The 17681-nt window shown below is 60.7% G+C and overlaps 1 protein-coding gene across 1 annotated transcript in view; it reads left to right on the top strand.

Moving 5' to 3' along the window:
* Positions 1 to 16689, top strand: part of STK32C (serine/threonine kinase 32C) — a gene marked incomplete at its 5' end in the record, with an annotated part of 83132 nt that extends 66443 nt beyond the window's left edge. The window contains 10 exons of the mRNA XM_082644852.1: positions 2781 to 2932; positions 3955 to 4128; positions 5010 to 5047; positions 5147 to 5236; positions 5792 to 5895; positions 6510 to 6626; positions 7786 to 7911; positions 7986 to 8117; positions 15130 to 15197; positions 16188 to 16689. Coding sequence (XP_082500978.1) covers positions 2781 to 2932; positions 3955 to 4128; positions 5010 to 5047; positions 5147 to 5236; positions 5792 to 5895; positions 6510 to 6626; positions 7786 to 7911; positions 7986 to 8117; positions 15130 to 15197; positions 16188 to 16332 — 1146 coding nt within the window. The 3' untranslated portion in view covers positions 16333 to 16689. The remainder of the gene's footprint in view (positions 1 to 2780; positions 2933 to 3954; positions 4129 to 5009; positions 5048 to 5146; positions 5237 to 5791; positions 5896 to 6509; positions 6627 to 7785; positions 7912 to 7985; positions 8118 to 15129; positions 15198 to 16187) is intronic.
* Positions 16690 to 17681: the final 992 nt, after the last annotated feature.

Here is a 17681-nt window from a genome sequence, read left to right as displayed (position 1 = left end):
GGCTACATTTGTTTCCTGGGGCTGCTGTAACGAGTGACCACACACTGGGTGGCTTAAGACAGCACACATTTATTCTTATGGTTCTGAAGGCCAGAGCCCTGGCCTCAGTCTAACTGGGCCAGGATCAAGGGGCCCACAGGGCCATGCTCCCTCAGAGGCTGGAGGGGACAGTCCGCCCTTTGCCTCCCTCCTCCTCCCAGAGCTGCAGCCCCTCCAGGTGTCACGTTTCCTTCTGCGTGGCCTGGATTGTGTCCCCAGATCCACGTTGCAGCCCAGCCCCCAGGGTGATGGTGTTTGTGGTGGTTGGATGAGGTCGTGAGGGAGGGGCCCCCGTGACGGGAGTGGAGTCCTTGCAAGAACAAGAGGCCAGAGCTGGCTCACTCTACACGATGTCACCGTGCGAGGCCATGCGAGGACACGGTGAGAGGCGCCACATGCGAGCCAGGAAGCACCCTGACCTTGGACGTCCAGCCTCCAGGGAATACATCAGAGAAACCCCTGTTGTTTGAGCTGCGCAGCCTGTGGCGTCTCGCTGTGGCGCCAGAGCCGAGCACGACCCTCTTCTGTCTCCGCTCTGCCCCCGCCGCCCCCGCGAGGACCCTGTGATTAGGATTAGGGCTGCCTGCACCTGCCAGGACCGCCTCCCGCCTCGACATCGCCAGCGTAACCATACCTGCAGCGTCCTTTTTGCAGGTGATGTCACATGCTCACAAAGTCTGGGGACGAGGACGTGGACATCCGTGGGGGCCATCGTTCAGCTGGTCACAGCAGGGAACACGGCCCTGGGTGGACTTGTGCACACAAGGTCCGGACTTGACCTTGACCACAACCAGCTGGCAGAAGCCTCTTACCCACCGTCCTCACTGACTCCTCACAAGCTCGCGAGCCAGATGGAGAAACGGAGGGTCAGCCAAGTTCGAGGCCACCGGCCAGCCAGTCGGAGTGGACAGGCCTGAGGGGAGGGACAGGCCCGGGAGGCAGGGCCCTCTGGCCGGGGAGAGAAGCTGGGGGGACATCAGAGCTCCCCTTGCCCACCCACAGTTCGGGGCTCCCTTCTGCACGCGCCCTGTTGCCGGCGGGGCCGCGTGGTTTCACAGCGTTGAGACCAGATGGGCGTCGTTGGAGGCCTGAAGCAACGTGGGTCTCAGGCCAGCACCCCAGCCCCACCCCTCCGGTCCCCGGGGTGGGGTCTTCTGGCCCAGGGGACGCAGCTTCAGGCAGGGCTTCGTGGGCGTCTGGGTGGCCGTCGCAGCCCCTGGTGGGGTTTGTGCCCCTGGGTTCGAGGTGGGGCAGTGTGGGCTCGGGGTGTGCAGAGCTCAGCCATGAAAGATGCCCCCTCTGTGCCCGTGGGCGTCACCTGTGAGCTCTGCCTCTTGGGGCTCCTGACGCGGCCTGTGGGCAGCGCGGGGGTGAGCGTGGAGTCACCTCGAAACCGCAGCTGTGCCCATGAGGGTCACTGTACCAGGGAGACGTGGGTGTGCAGGACTCTGGCTGTCTCACCACGTGGGTGCGCCTGGGCCTCCGGCGTCTGCCACCAGATGGCGCCACGATGACGCTGCAGGAACGAAAGCCAGGGAGGGGCTTGGCGTGCCCCCTGCCCCCAGCCCCAGCGTGGCTGCTCTATTTGCCTGAGCGCAGGTCTGGCTTCTGCCTATATGGGTGTGTCATCTCTACACTGCTTGCATTAAATAATGTAGCTTGACCTTTTCCCTTGGCATTTTTTAAGTTGTCACACGTCATTAAAAGTATTTATCAATATTATTCCGGTGGCTGTGTGACATTTCATTGCTCTTACTTGCCCGTGTCTATAAGGATGTTGGATGTTAAGGTGCTTTGAAAGTGTGTTATATACAGTTTGTTCACCTGTGAAGAACATCTTTGGAAAAGTCACTGCGTTTCTAAGATGCGTCCCTGCCTGAGGGACGTGGGTTTCACCAAAGGGTTGGATCCAGCAGGTTTGGCCCAAGATCTGGTGCCCGTTGAGATGTCTGATCAGTGCCAGGCCACCTGCCTTTGGGTGAGGCATCTGGGACAGTCCCCCGCCCATCTGGAGCTCCAGGATTTTCCACCTCCTCCAGGTCCCTGGCTGTCACTCCTTGAAGATCTGGAGACTGAAGTCTGTGGGAAATGGCTTGGGGTTATCTGTCTTGGGGGGATGGTCTCTCCACTTGAATAGGGGGCGTGGCACTGGTTCTGCAGCCCAGTACTTTGTCCTTTGACCTTGGTTTCCTTTGTCCGGGTTCTGACTGATGCTCCTTGGCCACGAGGGACCCCAGGCCGAGTTTTTCCTTATTCTGTGCTTCTCACTCCCCTCTGCATCCTTGTCTCTCTGCAAGCAATTAGCCCTGTGTTGGCAGTGTTGACACGGCTTACTGACATTGCAGCTTGCTGCTCAGACGGTGGGGATTTGAGCTGTGCAAGGGCCCCACTATCTGGGAGCGTCCGTGTTGTGTTGGGGACGGTGGCCTGTGCCTGGTGGGAACAGCAGCTCTTGCTTCTGGGCTCCCTGGGCGCAGGGCACCAGGCGGGGGGGTCCTCTTGTTCATGCCCCATCAACCCTCCGAGCCAGTCACTGCCCCAAACCCTGGGAAGGGGGAGCCCAGGTCTCGGCCGGTGAGGGGCGCGGGCACCACGCAGGCCTAGCCAGCCCCGGCCTCTGTGCTCTCAGGCCGGGTCCCCCCAGCTTCAGTCTGCACAGGAGACTTGTCCCACCAAGGACGTGAAATCCGGTCATTTCAGGGTCATTACGGCCGTGGTACCGACGTGCTCTTTGCCCCCAGGTGTGCATAGTGCAGAAGCGGGACACGGAGAAGATGTACGCGATGAAGTACATGAACAAGCAGCAGTGCGTTGAGCGGGGCGAGGTCCGCAATGTGTTCCGGGAGCTGGAGATCCTGCAGGAGATCGAGCACGGCTTCCTGGTGAACCTCTGGTGAGCTGGGGGGTGGAGCCTTCTCCTGCCTGGGCGCCCTCCCCAACCCTCCCCCTCTCCCGCCTCGCCTCCCAGTGCCCTGGGAGGTGTCCACACATGGCACTCATGCAGGGCTTCCCCACAGAGGATGCCTGTGACACACGAAGTTTCTGGCACTGAAATCAGGGAGGGAGAGTTTTAGCGCTTAACTCTTGAGTTTCCTCCACAAACTGGGCACCAAGACCAGCTGGGGGGTCGGGAAGCCTGCAGTGAGATCAACCCCTTCCGCTCTCCCTGGAGTCCTGTGAGCCCCTAGAATGAGAACAGTGTGGCTTCTGGTGGGAAGAGAGAGGAACGTGACATGAAAAATTAATTCTTTGTAACTTTCATCTTGAGAGCCAGTTGATTATCTGAGAGCTCACAGAAGAGATTACAAGGTGGACGGAGGTCCTTGTCCATTGTTTTCCTACTGCCGCCATCTTCATCATCTCATCACTGTCTTCTTCTTTATCACGTTCATCCCCATCACCATCCTCACCATCACCACCGTCACCACCACCACCGTCACCACCATCTTCACCACCGTCACCACCACAGTCACCACAGCTGCCGGCTGTTAGAAGCTGGTCCCTTGCCCAGCCCTACCTGAGCGTTTCTCCTCACTGTCTCAATTGCTTCTTTAACAACCCTCCAAGGCAGATACCTTTATCCCCGTTTTGGAGAAGAGGAAACCAGGGCAGCAGGAAAACGGCCCAGAGACGGTGCTGTGCCCACTCTCCATTAGTCAGTCATGGGCATCTCTGTCTTAGCTGGGCACCTCCCATGGGGACGGGCCTCTCTGTCTTTCCCGAGGGCTCTGGCTCCAGGTGGCTCCTGAGCAGGGGTGGAGTCAGCACCTCGGGCAGGGCCCCTCTCCTGGGAGTGCCTGGTGGAGGGGTGGCCTCGGGGCCAGGGCCCTTATGGGGGAGTCATCAGGTGTGGCAGGAGCCGTGGCTCTGGCCCCCCAGCCGTGCGCGTGCCAGGTCCTCCCACGGTGCCCACAGGTACTCCTTCCAGGACGAGGAGGACATGTTCATGGTGGTGGACCTGCTGCCGGGGGGAGACCTGCGCTACCACTTGCAACAGAACGTCCAGTTCTCTGAGGACACCGTGAGGCTGTACGTCTGTGAAATGGCACTGGCCCTTGACTACCTGCGCAGTCAGCACATCATCCACAGGTGTGTGAGCACCGGGCGGGGCGGGCTGCTGCCCAGGCCTGCGGGTGCCGCCCTCCAGCAGGACCTAGATGGGCTCCCGTGCGCTCTGCCCTGCCCTTACCCGCAGACCTGCCCCAGGTGTGGCACCGGGCCCGTCAGTGCCTGGCTCCAGGCCAGCTCCATGGCCGCACGTGTGATGGCCACCTGGGGTGGGTCGTGTCTGAGCAGCCCCAGCTGAGGCCGGGCACAGAGGGCTGGCGGTCTTCATGGGGTGGGGAGGGGGGCTTCACCTGGTCTGTTCAACTGCAGGATCCCTGCCCCCGCACAGCAGGTGCCCTTGTGCCCATCTGCCATGTCTTTGGCAAATTCAAGCTAATTTTAACATTTTAACATTCAAACTAATTTTAACATCTGAAGGCAGATGAAATGAGAAAGATAAAGCTGCATCCACAGGATAAAACACAAAATCCCATGTGGTATAAAGTGAAGTAGACATGATTTCTGCGTTTCTGCCTGTGGGATTCTGTTATCTGGTCATGGTGCAGGCACCGAACATTTACTGAGTGCCGAGAGGTTGGGAAGGCAAGGCCTGAGGCCAGCCGGTGGAGCCACAGACCCCCAGTTGACAATTCTGCGCAGCTGTGGGGCTCTGAGAGAGGGCTCCGCCTCGGGGATCCAGGCGAGGGGGTTCTGCTTCCATCCTCTGGGGGCTTCAGTGCCCCTCGGAGTCCAGTGCTGGGCATTCTCCCCGCCGTCTGGCCTCGGGAGGTGAAGGGCTGGGTTCACCCAGCTCTGCCAGGGTGCTGCCAGGTGGGGAGGGGGTCTTAGGACCTAGCTCGTGGGAACCCCCAGCCCTGCCGGGATCTTTGGACTCATCTCCCTGCTTCCTGCTCTTTCTACAGAGATGTGAAGCCCGATAACATCCTCCTGGATGAGCGAGGTGAGCCTAGACGTGTGAGCCCCCAGCCGCGGAGGGTGTGCGCCCCTGCCCGCAGGACACACGCCCTTGGGACAGTCACGCTGTCCTCTCTTCTCACAGGACATGCACACCTGACTGACTTCAACATCGCCACCATCATAAAGGATGGCGAGAGGGCGACCGCGCTGGCCGGGACCAAGCCGTACATGGGTGAGCCTCGCCCCTCCCAGCCCGCGCCCCCCCGCCAGCCTGCCGGCCGGTCTCCTCCCCTGGCCTGTGGCTGGTGCGGTCAGGTCACTAACCTAAAGACACAGCAGCAGGGGACGGGTCAGGCTGTTAAGAACAGCCAGGCTTGATCCGTGCAGAAGAATCTGAGTGACGGGCGTGTATTGTGGGTCTGATAATGAGATAGCCCACCGCCCTCGTCAGGCTGTGGGACCTGGATTTGAACCAGGCGGTCAGTGGGGAAGGACGGACTGACCGCTGAGGGCAGCTTCCTAGTCCAGCTCTGGCGGCAGCCTGGTCTCTGGGCCTGGCCCAAGGTTCCAGCCCTGGGCCTGCGGTCACGGGCCCTGCGGTCACCGAGGCTGGGGTCACGGGCCCTGCGGACACCGGGGCTGGGGTCACGGGCCCTGCGGACACCGGGGCTGGGGTCACGGGCCCTGCGGTCACCGGGCCTGGGGTCACGGGCCCTGTGGTCACCGGGCCTGGGGTCACGGGCCCTGCGGTCAGGGATGCTCAGATGCTCCTTCCCTCCCTGGAAAGCTCCGGAGATCTTCCAGTCTTTCGTCAACGGTGGGACCGGCTACTCCTTCGAGGTGGACTGGTGGTCGGTGGGGGTGATGGCCTACGAACTGCTGCGTGGATGGGTACGAAGCTCCTGCGGCCCGCGGGCTCAGTCCCCAGACCCCGAGCTAGCTGTGTCCCCCCGGGGTGGCCCCAGCTCCCAAAGGGGTGAGGCTGCCCCCACCCCCAGGTGCTCAGGGCGGTCTGTGCTGTCCGTCAGCGAGGCTGCACGCTGGAGGGGGCTGGGGGCAGGCAGAGAACCGTCCAGCAGGGCTGCCCCTCGGGACTTCCCATGAGGCTCGTGTGCGGGCGGGCCCCTGTGCTCTCCCCGCAGCTGCCACGGCCCGGCCAGCGCTGGAGCCCCGGAGGCGGGGACCTCGTCAGGTCACCACCTGCCCTCCCCACCCCCTCGTCGGGGCCTCTGAGGCACCGCGCCCTGGAGAAGGCCCTAAGCAAGGCAGCCCCCTCTGCCCGCTGCAGCTGGTCCACCAGGCCCAGGCCCCCTGGGGGAGCTGTGCGTCCTTCCCAGCCCGCTGGCAGCCTCTCGGGTCGCCTCCCCGGCTGCACTGCAGGCTTGGCCTCCTGGGCTCTTCCCTGGGCCTGCACCGGGGGCTGGGGGCTGGGGGCGGGTAGGGCGCGCCTCGGGTGGCCCTGGGTCCGGGAAGGCACCTGCTGCAGCTCTGCCTCTGCTGCCCAGAGGCCCTACGACATCCACTCGGGCAACGCCGCGGAGTCCCTGGTGCAGCTGTTCAGCACCGTGAGTGTCCAGTACGTGCCCACCTGGTCCAGGGAGACGGTGGCCCTGCTGCGGAAGGTGAGCCCCTCCTGGCCCTGCCTGGAGCGCAGGCCCGGCCGGACACGTGGGGCTCCACGGGCATCCCGTCCCGAGGGTGGGCAGCCTGGAGGCCCTGGTCCGGAGAAGGCATCTGGTTCGCGCCTTCTGCGTCTTGTGTCCCTCTTGGGCGGGCCCCCAGCGGTCACCCGCTCCTTGTCCTGCTGTAACGGCTCGGCCCACGCGAGCACTGGTGCAGCCGAATTTAATCCTCACTACCTGGTTGTGTGTCACAGATGCCCAGACTCAGGGCAGGTCACCCCATCGTGTGTGTTGGAGGGAGGTGTGTGGGGCTGGGTGCTGGGGCCGCCCTGCTCTGGTCCCCTCTGCCCCACGCCTCCTGCTGGAGGTGGGCAGCCACTGGGCTGGCCAGTCCCCCACGGGGAGCAAGCAGAGAAAACCCCAGAACCCCCGCGCATACCAGGTCCTGAGTGCGAGTCGGCGGCGGCCCGGGGACCTCAGCCTGATGGGGACCTCAGCCTTGTGGGGACCTGGGGCTGTGGCGTCACCACTGGAGTGCCTCCCCTTGGGTCCAGGTCCAGGCTTGGGGGCTGCTCCTCGGCTGGCCAGCCAGCTCCCCACTCGGAGAGCCGTCCCTCAAGCACACTGGGGCGTCAAAGCTGGGTCAGGATGGGTGAGGGAGGGCATGCTGGACATTTGTGGCCCAGCCCATCCCCAGCTCCTGTCTCCTGGCCCCGGGGTCCTCCTGGGCAGGTCCTGGCCCCTGCCCAGAGACCTCTGGCTAGAGGCCTTCCACCAGCCCCTGAGAGGGGCTCTTAACACAGCCTTCGCCCCGCGCAGCTGTACCCACACCAGCCAGGTGGCTCACACGGTGGGACCTCGGCTGCTGCGGGCCCAGGCCGGGGGTGAGGAGGGTCTGCACACCAGGCTGGGGAGCCTTGGCTGGGTCTCTGCTGTTTCCCCCGGAAAAGGCGATGGCTGTGATGCTGGCCACGCACGCACGGCTGCCCTGGGGCCTCCCGGGGCCGTGACAGTCACCATCCTGTTGGGCTCCAAGCGGGAGGGCAGTCAGCCAGGCTGCAGCTGCTGCCTGCTGATGGGTCCAGGGAGACCTGGGCCGGGGCCGGGGAGTGCCGGGCAGACCTGGGGCCGGGGCTGGCTGACCGGGGCCTTGTTGCAGCTGCTCACTGTGGATCCCAAGCACCGCGTGTCCAGCCTGCAGGATATGCAGGCGGCCCCCGCGCTGGCCGATGTGCTGTGGACCGAGCTGAGTGAGAAGAAGGTGGAGCCCGGCTTCGTGCCCAACGTAAGCCCGCAGGCCCAGGGTGGATGGGGCGGGCGAGGGTGGCTGGGTGCCGGGCTCAGCACCGTCCTCCACAGAAAGGCCGCCTGCACTGCGACCCCACCTTCGAGCTGGAGGAGATGATCCTGGAGTCGCGGCCGCTGCACAAGAAGAAGAAGCGTCTGGCCAAGAACAGGTCGCGGGACAGCAGCAGGGACAGCTCCCAGTCGGTGAGCGCGGGGGCCCGGCGCCCAGCCCGGCTGCTCCTGCCCGCCCTTTGCTCCCTCCTCTGCGGGGGGGGGCACTGGCCGTCGGGGTGTGAGGGTGCCTCCTGCCTCACCCAGCTCTGGTGTGGCTGCGTAGGGCCAGGCTCTGCCCCCGTGGTCACGGGGCCACCTGTGTGCGTGCGTGTGCACGCGCGTGTGCTTTTGTGCATGCGTACACGTGAATGTGTGCGTGTGTGCATGTAGCCTGCATGTGTGTGCATATGTGCGCGCCTGCATGCACGTACGTGTGAGCGCATGTGCGTGCGTGTGTGCGTGCACACGCGTGTGGGTGTCTCTGCCTCCTCTTCGCACGAGCACACCAGTGACACTGGGTAGGATGCGTAGTGCAGGTGACCTGCCCTTTACTTGACTGGTGGCATCTGCAGGGACGTCGTTTCACATTCTGAGGAAATGGGGCCAGGACCCCACCCTGGGGGACATGGTTTAACCTGTCACAGCCCCCGTCCTGCCCCAGGTCAGCTGCTCTTGGAAGTGGGGGGCGTTCCCGGGGAGCAGGGGATCCAGCCTGGACCCGTCCCCGGGGTATGGCCGGTGCTCACAACACAACTAGGGCTGCGGGTGCGGATGGTGGCGGTCACAGCGGGGACACTATGCGCTCGGCAGTCCCCCAGCCCCCCGACCCAGCCGAGCCTGTGGGGATGCCCTGGGATGCAGCCTCTCACCCCTGGGGGGCATGTGCTGCCCCCGGCCTGGGTCCTGGGCAGAGAGATGGGCGTCAGCCTCTTCTCCCTGCGGTGAGGGGCCAGGATGGGGTCTTCCCTGGAAGCCTCAATTTCTCAGTGAGAAGGTGGGTGGGCTCCCACCCCCTCCCCTGACGGCAGCCCCTGGTGTCGGCCGGGGCATTGCAGGTGCGGAGCTGTCCTCGATTTCCTGTTGGTCTGTCAGGGTGGGAGTGACGGCTTTGAGTTCTTTACGTGAAAGAGCTGAAGGTACATCCTTGTTTCTGTTTCTTATTGTTGATCGATAAGAGTTATTTATTTACATATTCTGCACACAAGTGCCTTAGACAGACGATTTGTAAAGATTTTCTTCTAGTTTTTGGGTTTTCTTTTTTTTGTTGTTTTTCTTTTTGTTTTTTGCGGTACGCAGACCGCTCACTGTTGTGGCCTCTCCCCTTGCGGAGCACAGGCTCCGGACGCGCAGGCTCAGCGGCCATGGCTCACGGGCCCAGCCGCTCCGCGGCATGTGGGATCTTCCCGGACCGGGGCACGAACCCGTGTCTCCTGCATCGGCAGGCAGACTCTCAACCACTGCGCCACCAGGGAAGCCCTTCTTTCTTTTTTAAAAAATAAATTTATTAATTAATTTATTGACTTTTGGCTGCACTGGGTCTTCGTTGCTTCGCGCGGGCTTTCTCTAGTTGCGGCGAGCGGGGGCTACTCTTTGTTGTGGTGCGCGGGCTTCTCATTGCAGTGGCTTCTCTTGTTGCGGAGCACAGGCTGTAGGCGTGTGGGTTTCAGTAGTTGTGGCACGTGGGCTCGGTAGTTGTGGCGCACGGGCTTAGCTGCTCCGCGGCCTGTGGGACCTTCCCGGACCAGGGCTCAAACCTGTGTCCCCTGCAGTGGCAGGCGGATTCTTAAGCACCGCGCTACCAGGGAAGCCCTGTGGGTTTTCTTTCTTCTGGTTGCCACCATCCGCAGCGGAAGCCTGGTTCCGATGACACCCCACGGATCTGTTTCCTCTTTGTTCATTCGTGCTTTTGGTGTCATTTCTAAGACACCATTGCCTCACCTGAGGTCACCAAGAGGTGCTCCTGTGTTTTCTTCTAAGTGTTTTACAGTTTTTTCTCTTACGTTTTGGGTCTAGGATCCACTTCGAGTTAGTTTTATGGATAGTGTCGTGTAGGGGTCCAACCTGATTCTTTTGCATGTGGATGTGCAGTCGTCCAAGTGCTGTTTGTTGAAAGAGCTATTCTTTCTCCCATTGAATTGCTTGGCATCATTTTCAAAAATTAATTGACCGTGAATGTAGGGGTTTCTTTATGGAGTGAATGTAGGGGTTTCTTTATGGAGTGAATGTAGGGGTTTCTTTATGGAGTGAATGTAGGGGTTTCTTTATGGAGTGAATGTAGGGGTTTCTTTATGGAGTGAATGTAGGGGTTTCTTTATGGAGTGAATGTAGGGTTTCTTTATGGAGTGAATGTAGGGGTTTCTTTATGGAGTGAATGTAGGGGTTTCTTTATGGAGTGAATGTAGGGGTTTCTTTATGGAGTGAATGTAGGGGTTTCTTTATGGAGTGAATGTAGGGGTTTCTTTATGGAGTGAATGTAGGGGTTTCTTTATGGAGTGAATGTAGGGGTTTCTTTATGGAGTGAATGTAGGGGTTTCTTTATGGAGTGAATGTAGGGGTTTCTTTATGGAGTGAATGTAGGGGTTTCTTTATGGAGTGAATGTAGGGGTTTCTTTATGGAGTGAATGTAGGGGTTTCTTTATGGAGTGAATGTAGGGGTTTCTTTATGGAGTGAATGTAGGGGTTTCTTTATGGAGTGAATGTAGGGGTTTCTTTATGGAGTGAATGTAGGGGTTTCTTTATGGAGTGAATGTAGGGGTTTCTTTATGGAGTGAATGTAGGGGTTTCTTTATGGAGTGAATGTAGGGGTTTCTTTATGGAGTGAATGTAGGGGTTTCTTTATGGAGTGAATGTAGGGTTTCTTTATGGAGTGAATGTAGGGGTTTCTTTATGGAGTGAATGTAGGGTTTCTTTATGGAGTGAATGTAGGGTTTCTTTATGGAGTGAATGTAGGGGTTTCTTTATGGAGTGAATGTAGGGGTTTCTTTCTTTATGGAGTGAATGTAGGGGTTTCTTTATGGAGTGAATGTAGGGGTTTCTTTCTTTATGGACTTGCAGTTCTAGTCCACTGAGCTGTGTGTCTATCCTGCTGGTGCCACACTGACTTGACAATTAGAGCTCTCTGGTGAGTTTTGAGGTCAGGAAGGAAGTGTGAGTCCTCCAACCTGTTCTTTTTCAAGACAGTTCGGCTACTCTGGGTCCCTTGCATTGCCAGGGCATTCTGAGGGGTTTGGGAATTACATCTAAGTTGCTCAGCAGGTCATTTGTGACAAAGTTAGGGATTGGTGCCTGGTCCCCATGCCCAGGCCCTTTGTCACTCCCCACCTTGGGTGACACCTGGGGTCAGACGCTGTGTGTATCAGCGTTGATAGGGCCCGTGGATGTCTACCCCGAGGATCGTGTGCACGGATTGACCCAGGCAGGGCGCCCAGAACAACCCTCGTGCAGTCGGGGTCGGGGCAGCAAGTCTGTTTCAGGCATTGTCCTTGGAGAGCAGCCTGGCCTTCAGGGACCTGAGCGCGGGTTACGCTCTGGGGAAGTGGCCTCTCCTGCTCCTGCACCCAGCACCCAGTCAGCGAAAGGCCCCAGAGGGGTAGACATTTCCGTGGCCTCCCGACTCTGTGCAGCAAAGGGTCCAAAAGCCCACAGCAGGTTGCCGGACCACATGCATGTGCCGTCGCAAGGAAAGGCGCCAGAGCCGGACGGGGTGCGCAGCGCAGCCACAGCTCCCTGCTGACAGCACAGCCCGTGGCTCGGGAAGGAGGGGTCCCTGGGGCATGTCACAGTGCACACCGTCCACCTCTAACGCTGCCCAGACCCTCCGAGCGGCTCCTTGGGCAGGAGTGTCTCTTGTCCTTGGAGAACCTGGGTGCGGAAGGGTGAGATGAACCGCAGCCCCTCCCCCCGCCAACCCCCAGGCCACGGACAGCGTCTCTCCATCCCCCATCCCCACTCTAGCACCTCCTCACCCTCAGATGGCACCTCTTCTGGTCTGCATGCATCAGTGGCTCATCTCCTGGCATGACCTCGGCCCTCGCCCCTGAGTGGCCTGAGCTTCCGGTCCAGAACTGGCTCCGGCCGGAGTTTGTGCACCTGTCTGTTTATCACCAGCACTGAGCCAGGGTTGACGGGCCCGTTGTAAGTTGAAAATACCATAAGTCAACATGCATTTATGATCCCTCACCTACCAGACATCATAGCTTAGTCCGGCCTGCCTTATACGTGCTTAGAACACGCCGGGCAAAATCATCTAACACAGAGCCTGTTTTATAATAAAGTGCTGACTGTCTCATGTAAATGATCAGATCTGTACTGAAAGTGAAAAGCAGAATGGCTGCCTGGGTCCAGAATGGTTGTTTACCCTTGTGGTCATGGGGCTGAGCGGGAGCTGCAGCCACTGCCCGGCGTCACAGGAGAGGATCGGACCCCACATTGCTAGCCCGGGAAAAGATCAAAGTTCAGAATTTGAAGTACGGTTTCTACTATCTGCATACCACTTTCACACCACTGTAAAGTCAAAAAGTCGTTTGCCGAACCATCACAACCGGGGACTGGTTTTCTAGTGTGTTAGTCCTAGGTGAATGCAAAATACCAACCCTCTTTGCTGATGGGATCAGAAAGAATGTGTGGGTCCCGTCAGTGGCTGCACGCCACACACCAGCAGCTGTGTCATCTGTTCTGGCAAAGAGTCCACTTCAGGCTCAGCAGTGGCGCTCGGGCCACCACTAGGGTTAAATCTGTCCTTGTTCCCCTCTCCTGCCACGAGCCGTCTGATCTTTGCAGGGCCAGACTCGTGGATTAAATGGGAAAACAACGGAAGCAGCATCCTTGGATCCCCGCAGATAAAGGCAAAGACTCAAAAGTCGCTCACAGTGGCACTTGTCACTGCTGTTCCACTCTGGATGTGGGTTGGTTTTTTATTTCTTATCTCGGCTGGTTTGTTGAGAGGGGGTAGTTTCAGGAGCTTTCACTGGGCTTTCCCATGATGATAGCTGTTACTCCACAGGTCGAGGTACTAATCTGAGAATTCTGCCAGATGCCAAGTACATCGGTCCTGGTTATGCATGCAGCAGCCAGGGGGCAATAGCCACTGGGTAGGCTAAGATGGACATGGGCCAAGTATTAGCTCAGACCCTGTCTCCAACGGACCTCTAAACGGCTGGGCACTTCCCCTCTCCTGTGTGCAGACATGAGGGAAGTGGTCATAGATACCTTGGGGAAGGGCTGAGGGCATGGCTGCCGTGAACACTCGCTGTGAGTTAGCCTGGGCCTTCCCTGCAGGGAGCCTGCCCCTCCTCAGTCCATGGGTCTAGTGAGAACCGAATTCGATCTGGAAAATTGAGGAAAAGAATTGTGACTTTCCCTCAAGGTGGCCGACGTCAGCCTTCTGCTCCCGCACCCTTGATCTTACTGTGTGTGTGTGCGTGTTGGTGTGTGCGCACGTGCGAGCACTGGCTGTCCGTCTCTGACCCCTGGGAGCGCCGTGATCTGTCGGACATCATCCACATCCCTGGGGGTCGGGGTGCCCTGCGTGCCACTCTAACCCGGAGGCCTGTTGCAGCAGTCCCACCCCCCTTAGTGCGGCTGAGTAGGCAAGGTTACGGCTTCCACTGTTCTGGGTCCCGGCATCACCCCTCTGGGGGCTCGGTCCTGGAGCAGAACCTCCTGAGCAAGACAGACGCCACTGAGCTTCGCCAGGGCACTGTGTCCCCCCCCACCCCGCAGCTCATTCCCTGTCATCTGGCTGGAAGGAGTGTCCTTCGGGCCCTCCAGAAGAACACCGTCATCTGATGGGTCCGTGGCTCTTTATACTTGAGTCTGTTGACGCACTCCAGCTGCCCAGTCCTCTGAGACTTTGATGCGCCCGCCCCCCCCCCCGCCCCAGCATTCTCCCAAGGCCGTTCTGAACCTTCCGGACTCTTCACCTGGGCCGTCATTTTTTCCATGTTTCCACGTCGCAGTGTATTAGGAGCTACAGACGCCAGGGGCTCTTGCCAGGGGATTAGACCCAAGTCTTGGAAGGGCAGACTTTCCCTTGTCCAGCCACATAGCCCCGCCCCCAGGCCCCTCCCAGGCCCGTCCTCCCGGTTCCTTGAGTAACACCTTCCTTACCAGCAGGTTGAGCGCCTGAGCAGTTGCGAGGGGTGCACGTGACGAGGGGGGCAGCTGGGGCAGGGCTTGAGCGGGCGAGTGCTGTGTTTCGCCTGCTGTGGTTGCAGCTCTGCGTCGTCTGCAGGAGTCGGGCTGGAGGTGTCACTCTTCTCCAGCGGGGGAGAGGCCCTCCCGCGGCCTCAGGAGTGCAGGGGCGGAGGGTTAACGTGCCACGAACATCCCTTCGGGCGGCCCCTCCCATGTCCCGGAGGCCCACCCCTTCCCTATCAGGGCCTTACATTTGATGCAGGAAACTTCAAGGCTGTGAGTCCAGCGTTCTCTGAAGTTCCGCTGCTCGGATATCTCAGCCTGGTGTCCAGCTCCCTGTCGGGGCCGCGGCATGGAGCATCTCCACATTGCGGCTGGAGCGTCTCCACGTTGCGGCTGGGGCTGCCGCTTGGCTGCCCCGAGTCCGCGGCTCACACACCCATGGGGCCAGGCGCGACCACCCTGGCCCGCAGTCCCAGTGCGTCCCCTCCGCCTGCACCCTCTCCCGACACACCTGAGGCGAGGGTCTTAGCGGTCGGGGTCTCACGCCCGCCAGGGCCCTTCAGCACCCCTGGCATCTGGACAGGGCGGGACCCAACTTCAGAACCCCGTCCTGAGCGTCTGCTTCTCGGGACGGCTCCTGCCAGGGACCTTCTTACTCAGATTCCCCGGAGTCAGCCCCTCAGATGGGATTTGTGTACCAGGCTCGAGTGACCGGGAGGACCTGGTGTGGGGCGAGGGAGGGGAGGGAGCCAAGCCTGGTGTGGCTTCCGGACGAGTCTGGTTCTGCACACACTGCAACCACCCTGAGACGGGGTCGGGTGTCCTTCGGTCTCTGGCTAAGGGTCACCTGGAGATGCAAACTCCCACGCACTCCAACTGCCTAAACAGCCCAAAGGCAGGCTCCTCCGAGAGGAGGAGGCCACAGAGCAGAAGTGGACCAGGGGTGCCCAGGAACTCACCTGAGGGACGCGAGGGAACCTGGCGGGGTCCGCTACGCTCATTTTTGTGTCTTTCTGACTAACAGGAGAATGACTACCTTCAGGACTGCCTTGATGCCATCCAGCAAGACTTTGTGATTTTTAACAGAGAGAAGTGAGTGTGCGTGCTGGGGCCAGTAATGGGAGCAGAAAGGACTTCGGGGAATTGGGCCTCGGTTTCCTTGGCCGCTGCAGCCACGTGGCATCAGCGGGGCTGGGAAGCCTGACCCCTGCCCTCCTCGGGGTCTCTGAGCAGTGGCCCTAGGGGAGAGGGTGGGAGGTCCCTGTTCAGGCTTCTGGGGGAAGGGCTCGTTGGGCACTTTCAGTTCTAAACTTGGGCGCTTTCAGCCAATGGCCAGAATCTCCTGGGGAGACACTGGGTGGGCTGCCCAGCTGAGGGCAGGTGACTTCCTGGGCGGCCCCTGCAGTCACAACTCCCACCCCCTCACTCGGTTATTCAGGGACTGTGGGACAGAAAGGGCAGAGCTGGCTGGTAGGGAGATACGACAGGCCACAAATAGACACCCAGGACACCTGCCACAGTGGAGGGAGGCAGCCCAGTGCTGTGGGGCCTGAGAGGAGGAGGAGTGGGGTGAGGGGCAGAGGTCTTCCTGGAGGAGGAGGCTCTGAGCTCTGGCCTGGAAAGTGAGCAGGATCAGCTGGTTCTCTGTCCTGCCTCAGTGACCAGGACGACGTGTGGACACTGGTTTAGGACAGTGGCCATCATCCTGGAGGTCAGGGCCTGCGTAGTAATGGGACCCGGCCAGGCGCTTTGTTCCAGAATTGCTGACCTGCAGAACCTGCGCTTACACTAGGCCTCCTTTTAGCTTTTGGCTGGAAATGGGTTGAGACTCACCAGCCCTGCCACTCTGAGACCGAGGGCCACGAACGGCCAGAGGGTGCTGGGCTGGAACGCCCCGTGTGCCCGCTCGCCCTGTTGAGCCAGTGTGGCTGGAGGAGCTTCTGCCCAGGCAGAGATGCCCAGCATGTGTCTGTGTTCCTGCGGGACCCACTCCAGGAGTCCCTGGACAGGCCCTGGGCCAGCGAGCAGCATCCGGGGCTGCCGGTGAGGCCGCGTAAAGGCCCTCCCTGTGTCTCCCCCCAGGCTGAAGAGGAGCCAGGACCCCACGAGCGAGTCCCTGCCTGCATCTGAGCCCGGAGAGGGCGCGGAGGCCTTGGCGGACAGCGAGGGGGCGCGCTCGGCCCTGCACGTGTGCAGCACCATCTGCCCCTCAGCCGGGAGCAGCTAGGTGGCCCCTGCCCATGGCGTCAGCTCAGGTCACGCTGGAAACTTGGGGCCTCCAGAGGGGCCTGGCGGCAGGCGGAGGCCCAGCATCGACTTTCCCACGGAGCGGCCCGGCAGGTCCAGGCACAGGCACAGGCCCAGGCCGGTGGCTCCCGCTGCGCCCCGGCTGGACTTTCCCTGGACAGTCTGACCGCTGAGGCTGCCCTCCGGCTCTCGGCAGCACGTGGTGACGAGGCTGTGGGTGTGGCCGAGAGCAGTGGGCGTGGAGGGTGGGGGCCACCCAGGCGATGGCGGAGGGAAGCACATGGCCCGCATGCGGGCTCTCCTGGTGGCCCCCCGACGGGCCGCGTGGTTGGATGGGCACCCTGGTCTCCTGCCGCCTGCTGTACATAGCCCGCCTCGCCCGGCCGTGCTGCCTGGAGGTGGGGCGGGGGGGCGGGGCGGCCCAGGGGCTGCTCGGATCCTGTCCATCAAGGGGGGAGGGGTGTGGGCGTGAAGAGTGTTTTATAGGGATACAGACTGTTCTGGTAATTTCTGCTGTGTTCCTGTATTGTTTCCACCACTGAGAAAAACAACACGAGAACCACTTGGTGTCGGCTGTTTTGCACGTCCTGTGCCTGCTGGGGCAGGGCCTCCCCGGAGCCCCGGTCCTCGGCCTTGGGGTGGATGCCCATCTCCTGCCCCAGACGCCTTAAGGCCGCTGCAGGGTTAAGGGGCAGGTGGTGCCTGTCAGAGGGCAGGGGCACCTGGGGCAGAAGCGTGAAATCGACAAGGACTGGAGCACCCATAATTGGAACAGTCCACGGCCCCCGCTCGCCCAGGTGCAGGGAGTTGGGGTCAGTAGCACAGCATGGCCAGCCCACACAGGGCGCGTGAGCCCAGGTACCACCGGGGAGCCAGGGCCCAGAGGTGGGCGGTACTGCAGGATGCCCTGTGGCGGTGCTGATCCCCAGAGAAAGTTCTGGGTGGAGACCTGGTGACGTCAGAGGCAGGAACGGGGCAGGGGGTAGGTTTGGGGTTTTGTATAAACCCATATTTTATATGGGTTTTTGTGTACGTCTAAGTGTGCGTTTTTGAGGCCTGAGGGGACAGCATGCCTATCTCCTGAGTCGCTGGCAGGGATGTGGGTGTGGTCTGGCTCCTCGATCACCCTGTCTCCCTCTGGGGGAGGGGGACACTGGTGCCGTGAACACTGGCCCCAGTAGAGCCCCAGGAATCCTGCTCTGAGGCCACACTGACCAAGCAAATCTGAGCCAGAGGGAGCAGTACTGCAGGACCACCAGGGTGGACCATCTCCGGGGGCTGCCCTGGTCTAGCACAGCACATGGAAGGCCTGGATTCAAAGATGGGGCT

Source organism: Mesoplodon mirus (genome assembly GCF_964341445.2).
Source record: "Mesoplodon mirus genome assembly, chromosome: 2".
NCBI lineage: Eukaryota > Metazoa > Chordata > Mammalia > Artiodactyla > Ziphiidae > Mesoplodon > Mesoplodon mirus.
This window is presented reverse-complemented; position numbering and strand designations above follow the sequence as displayed.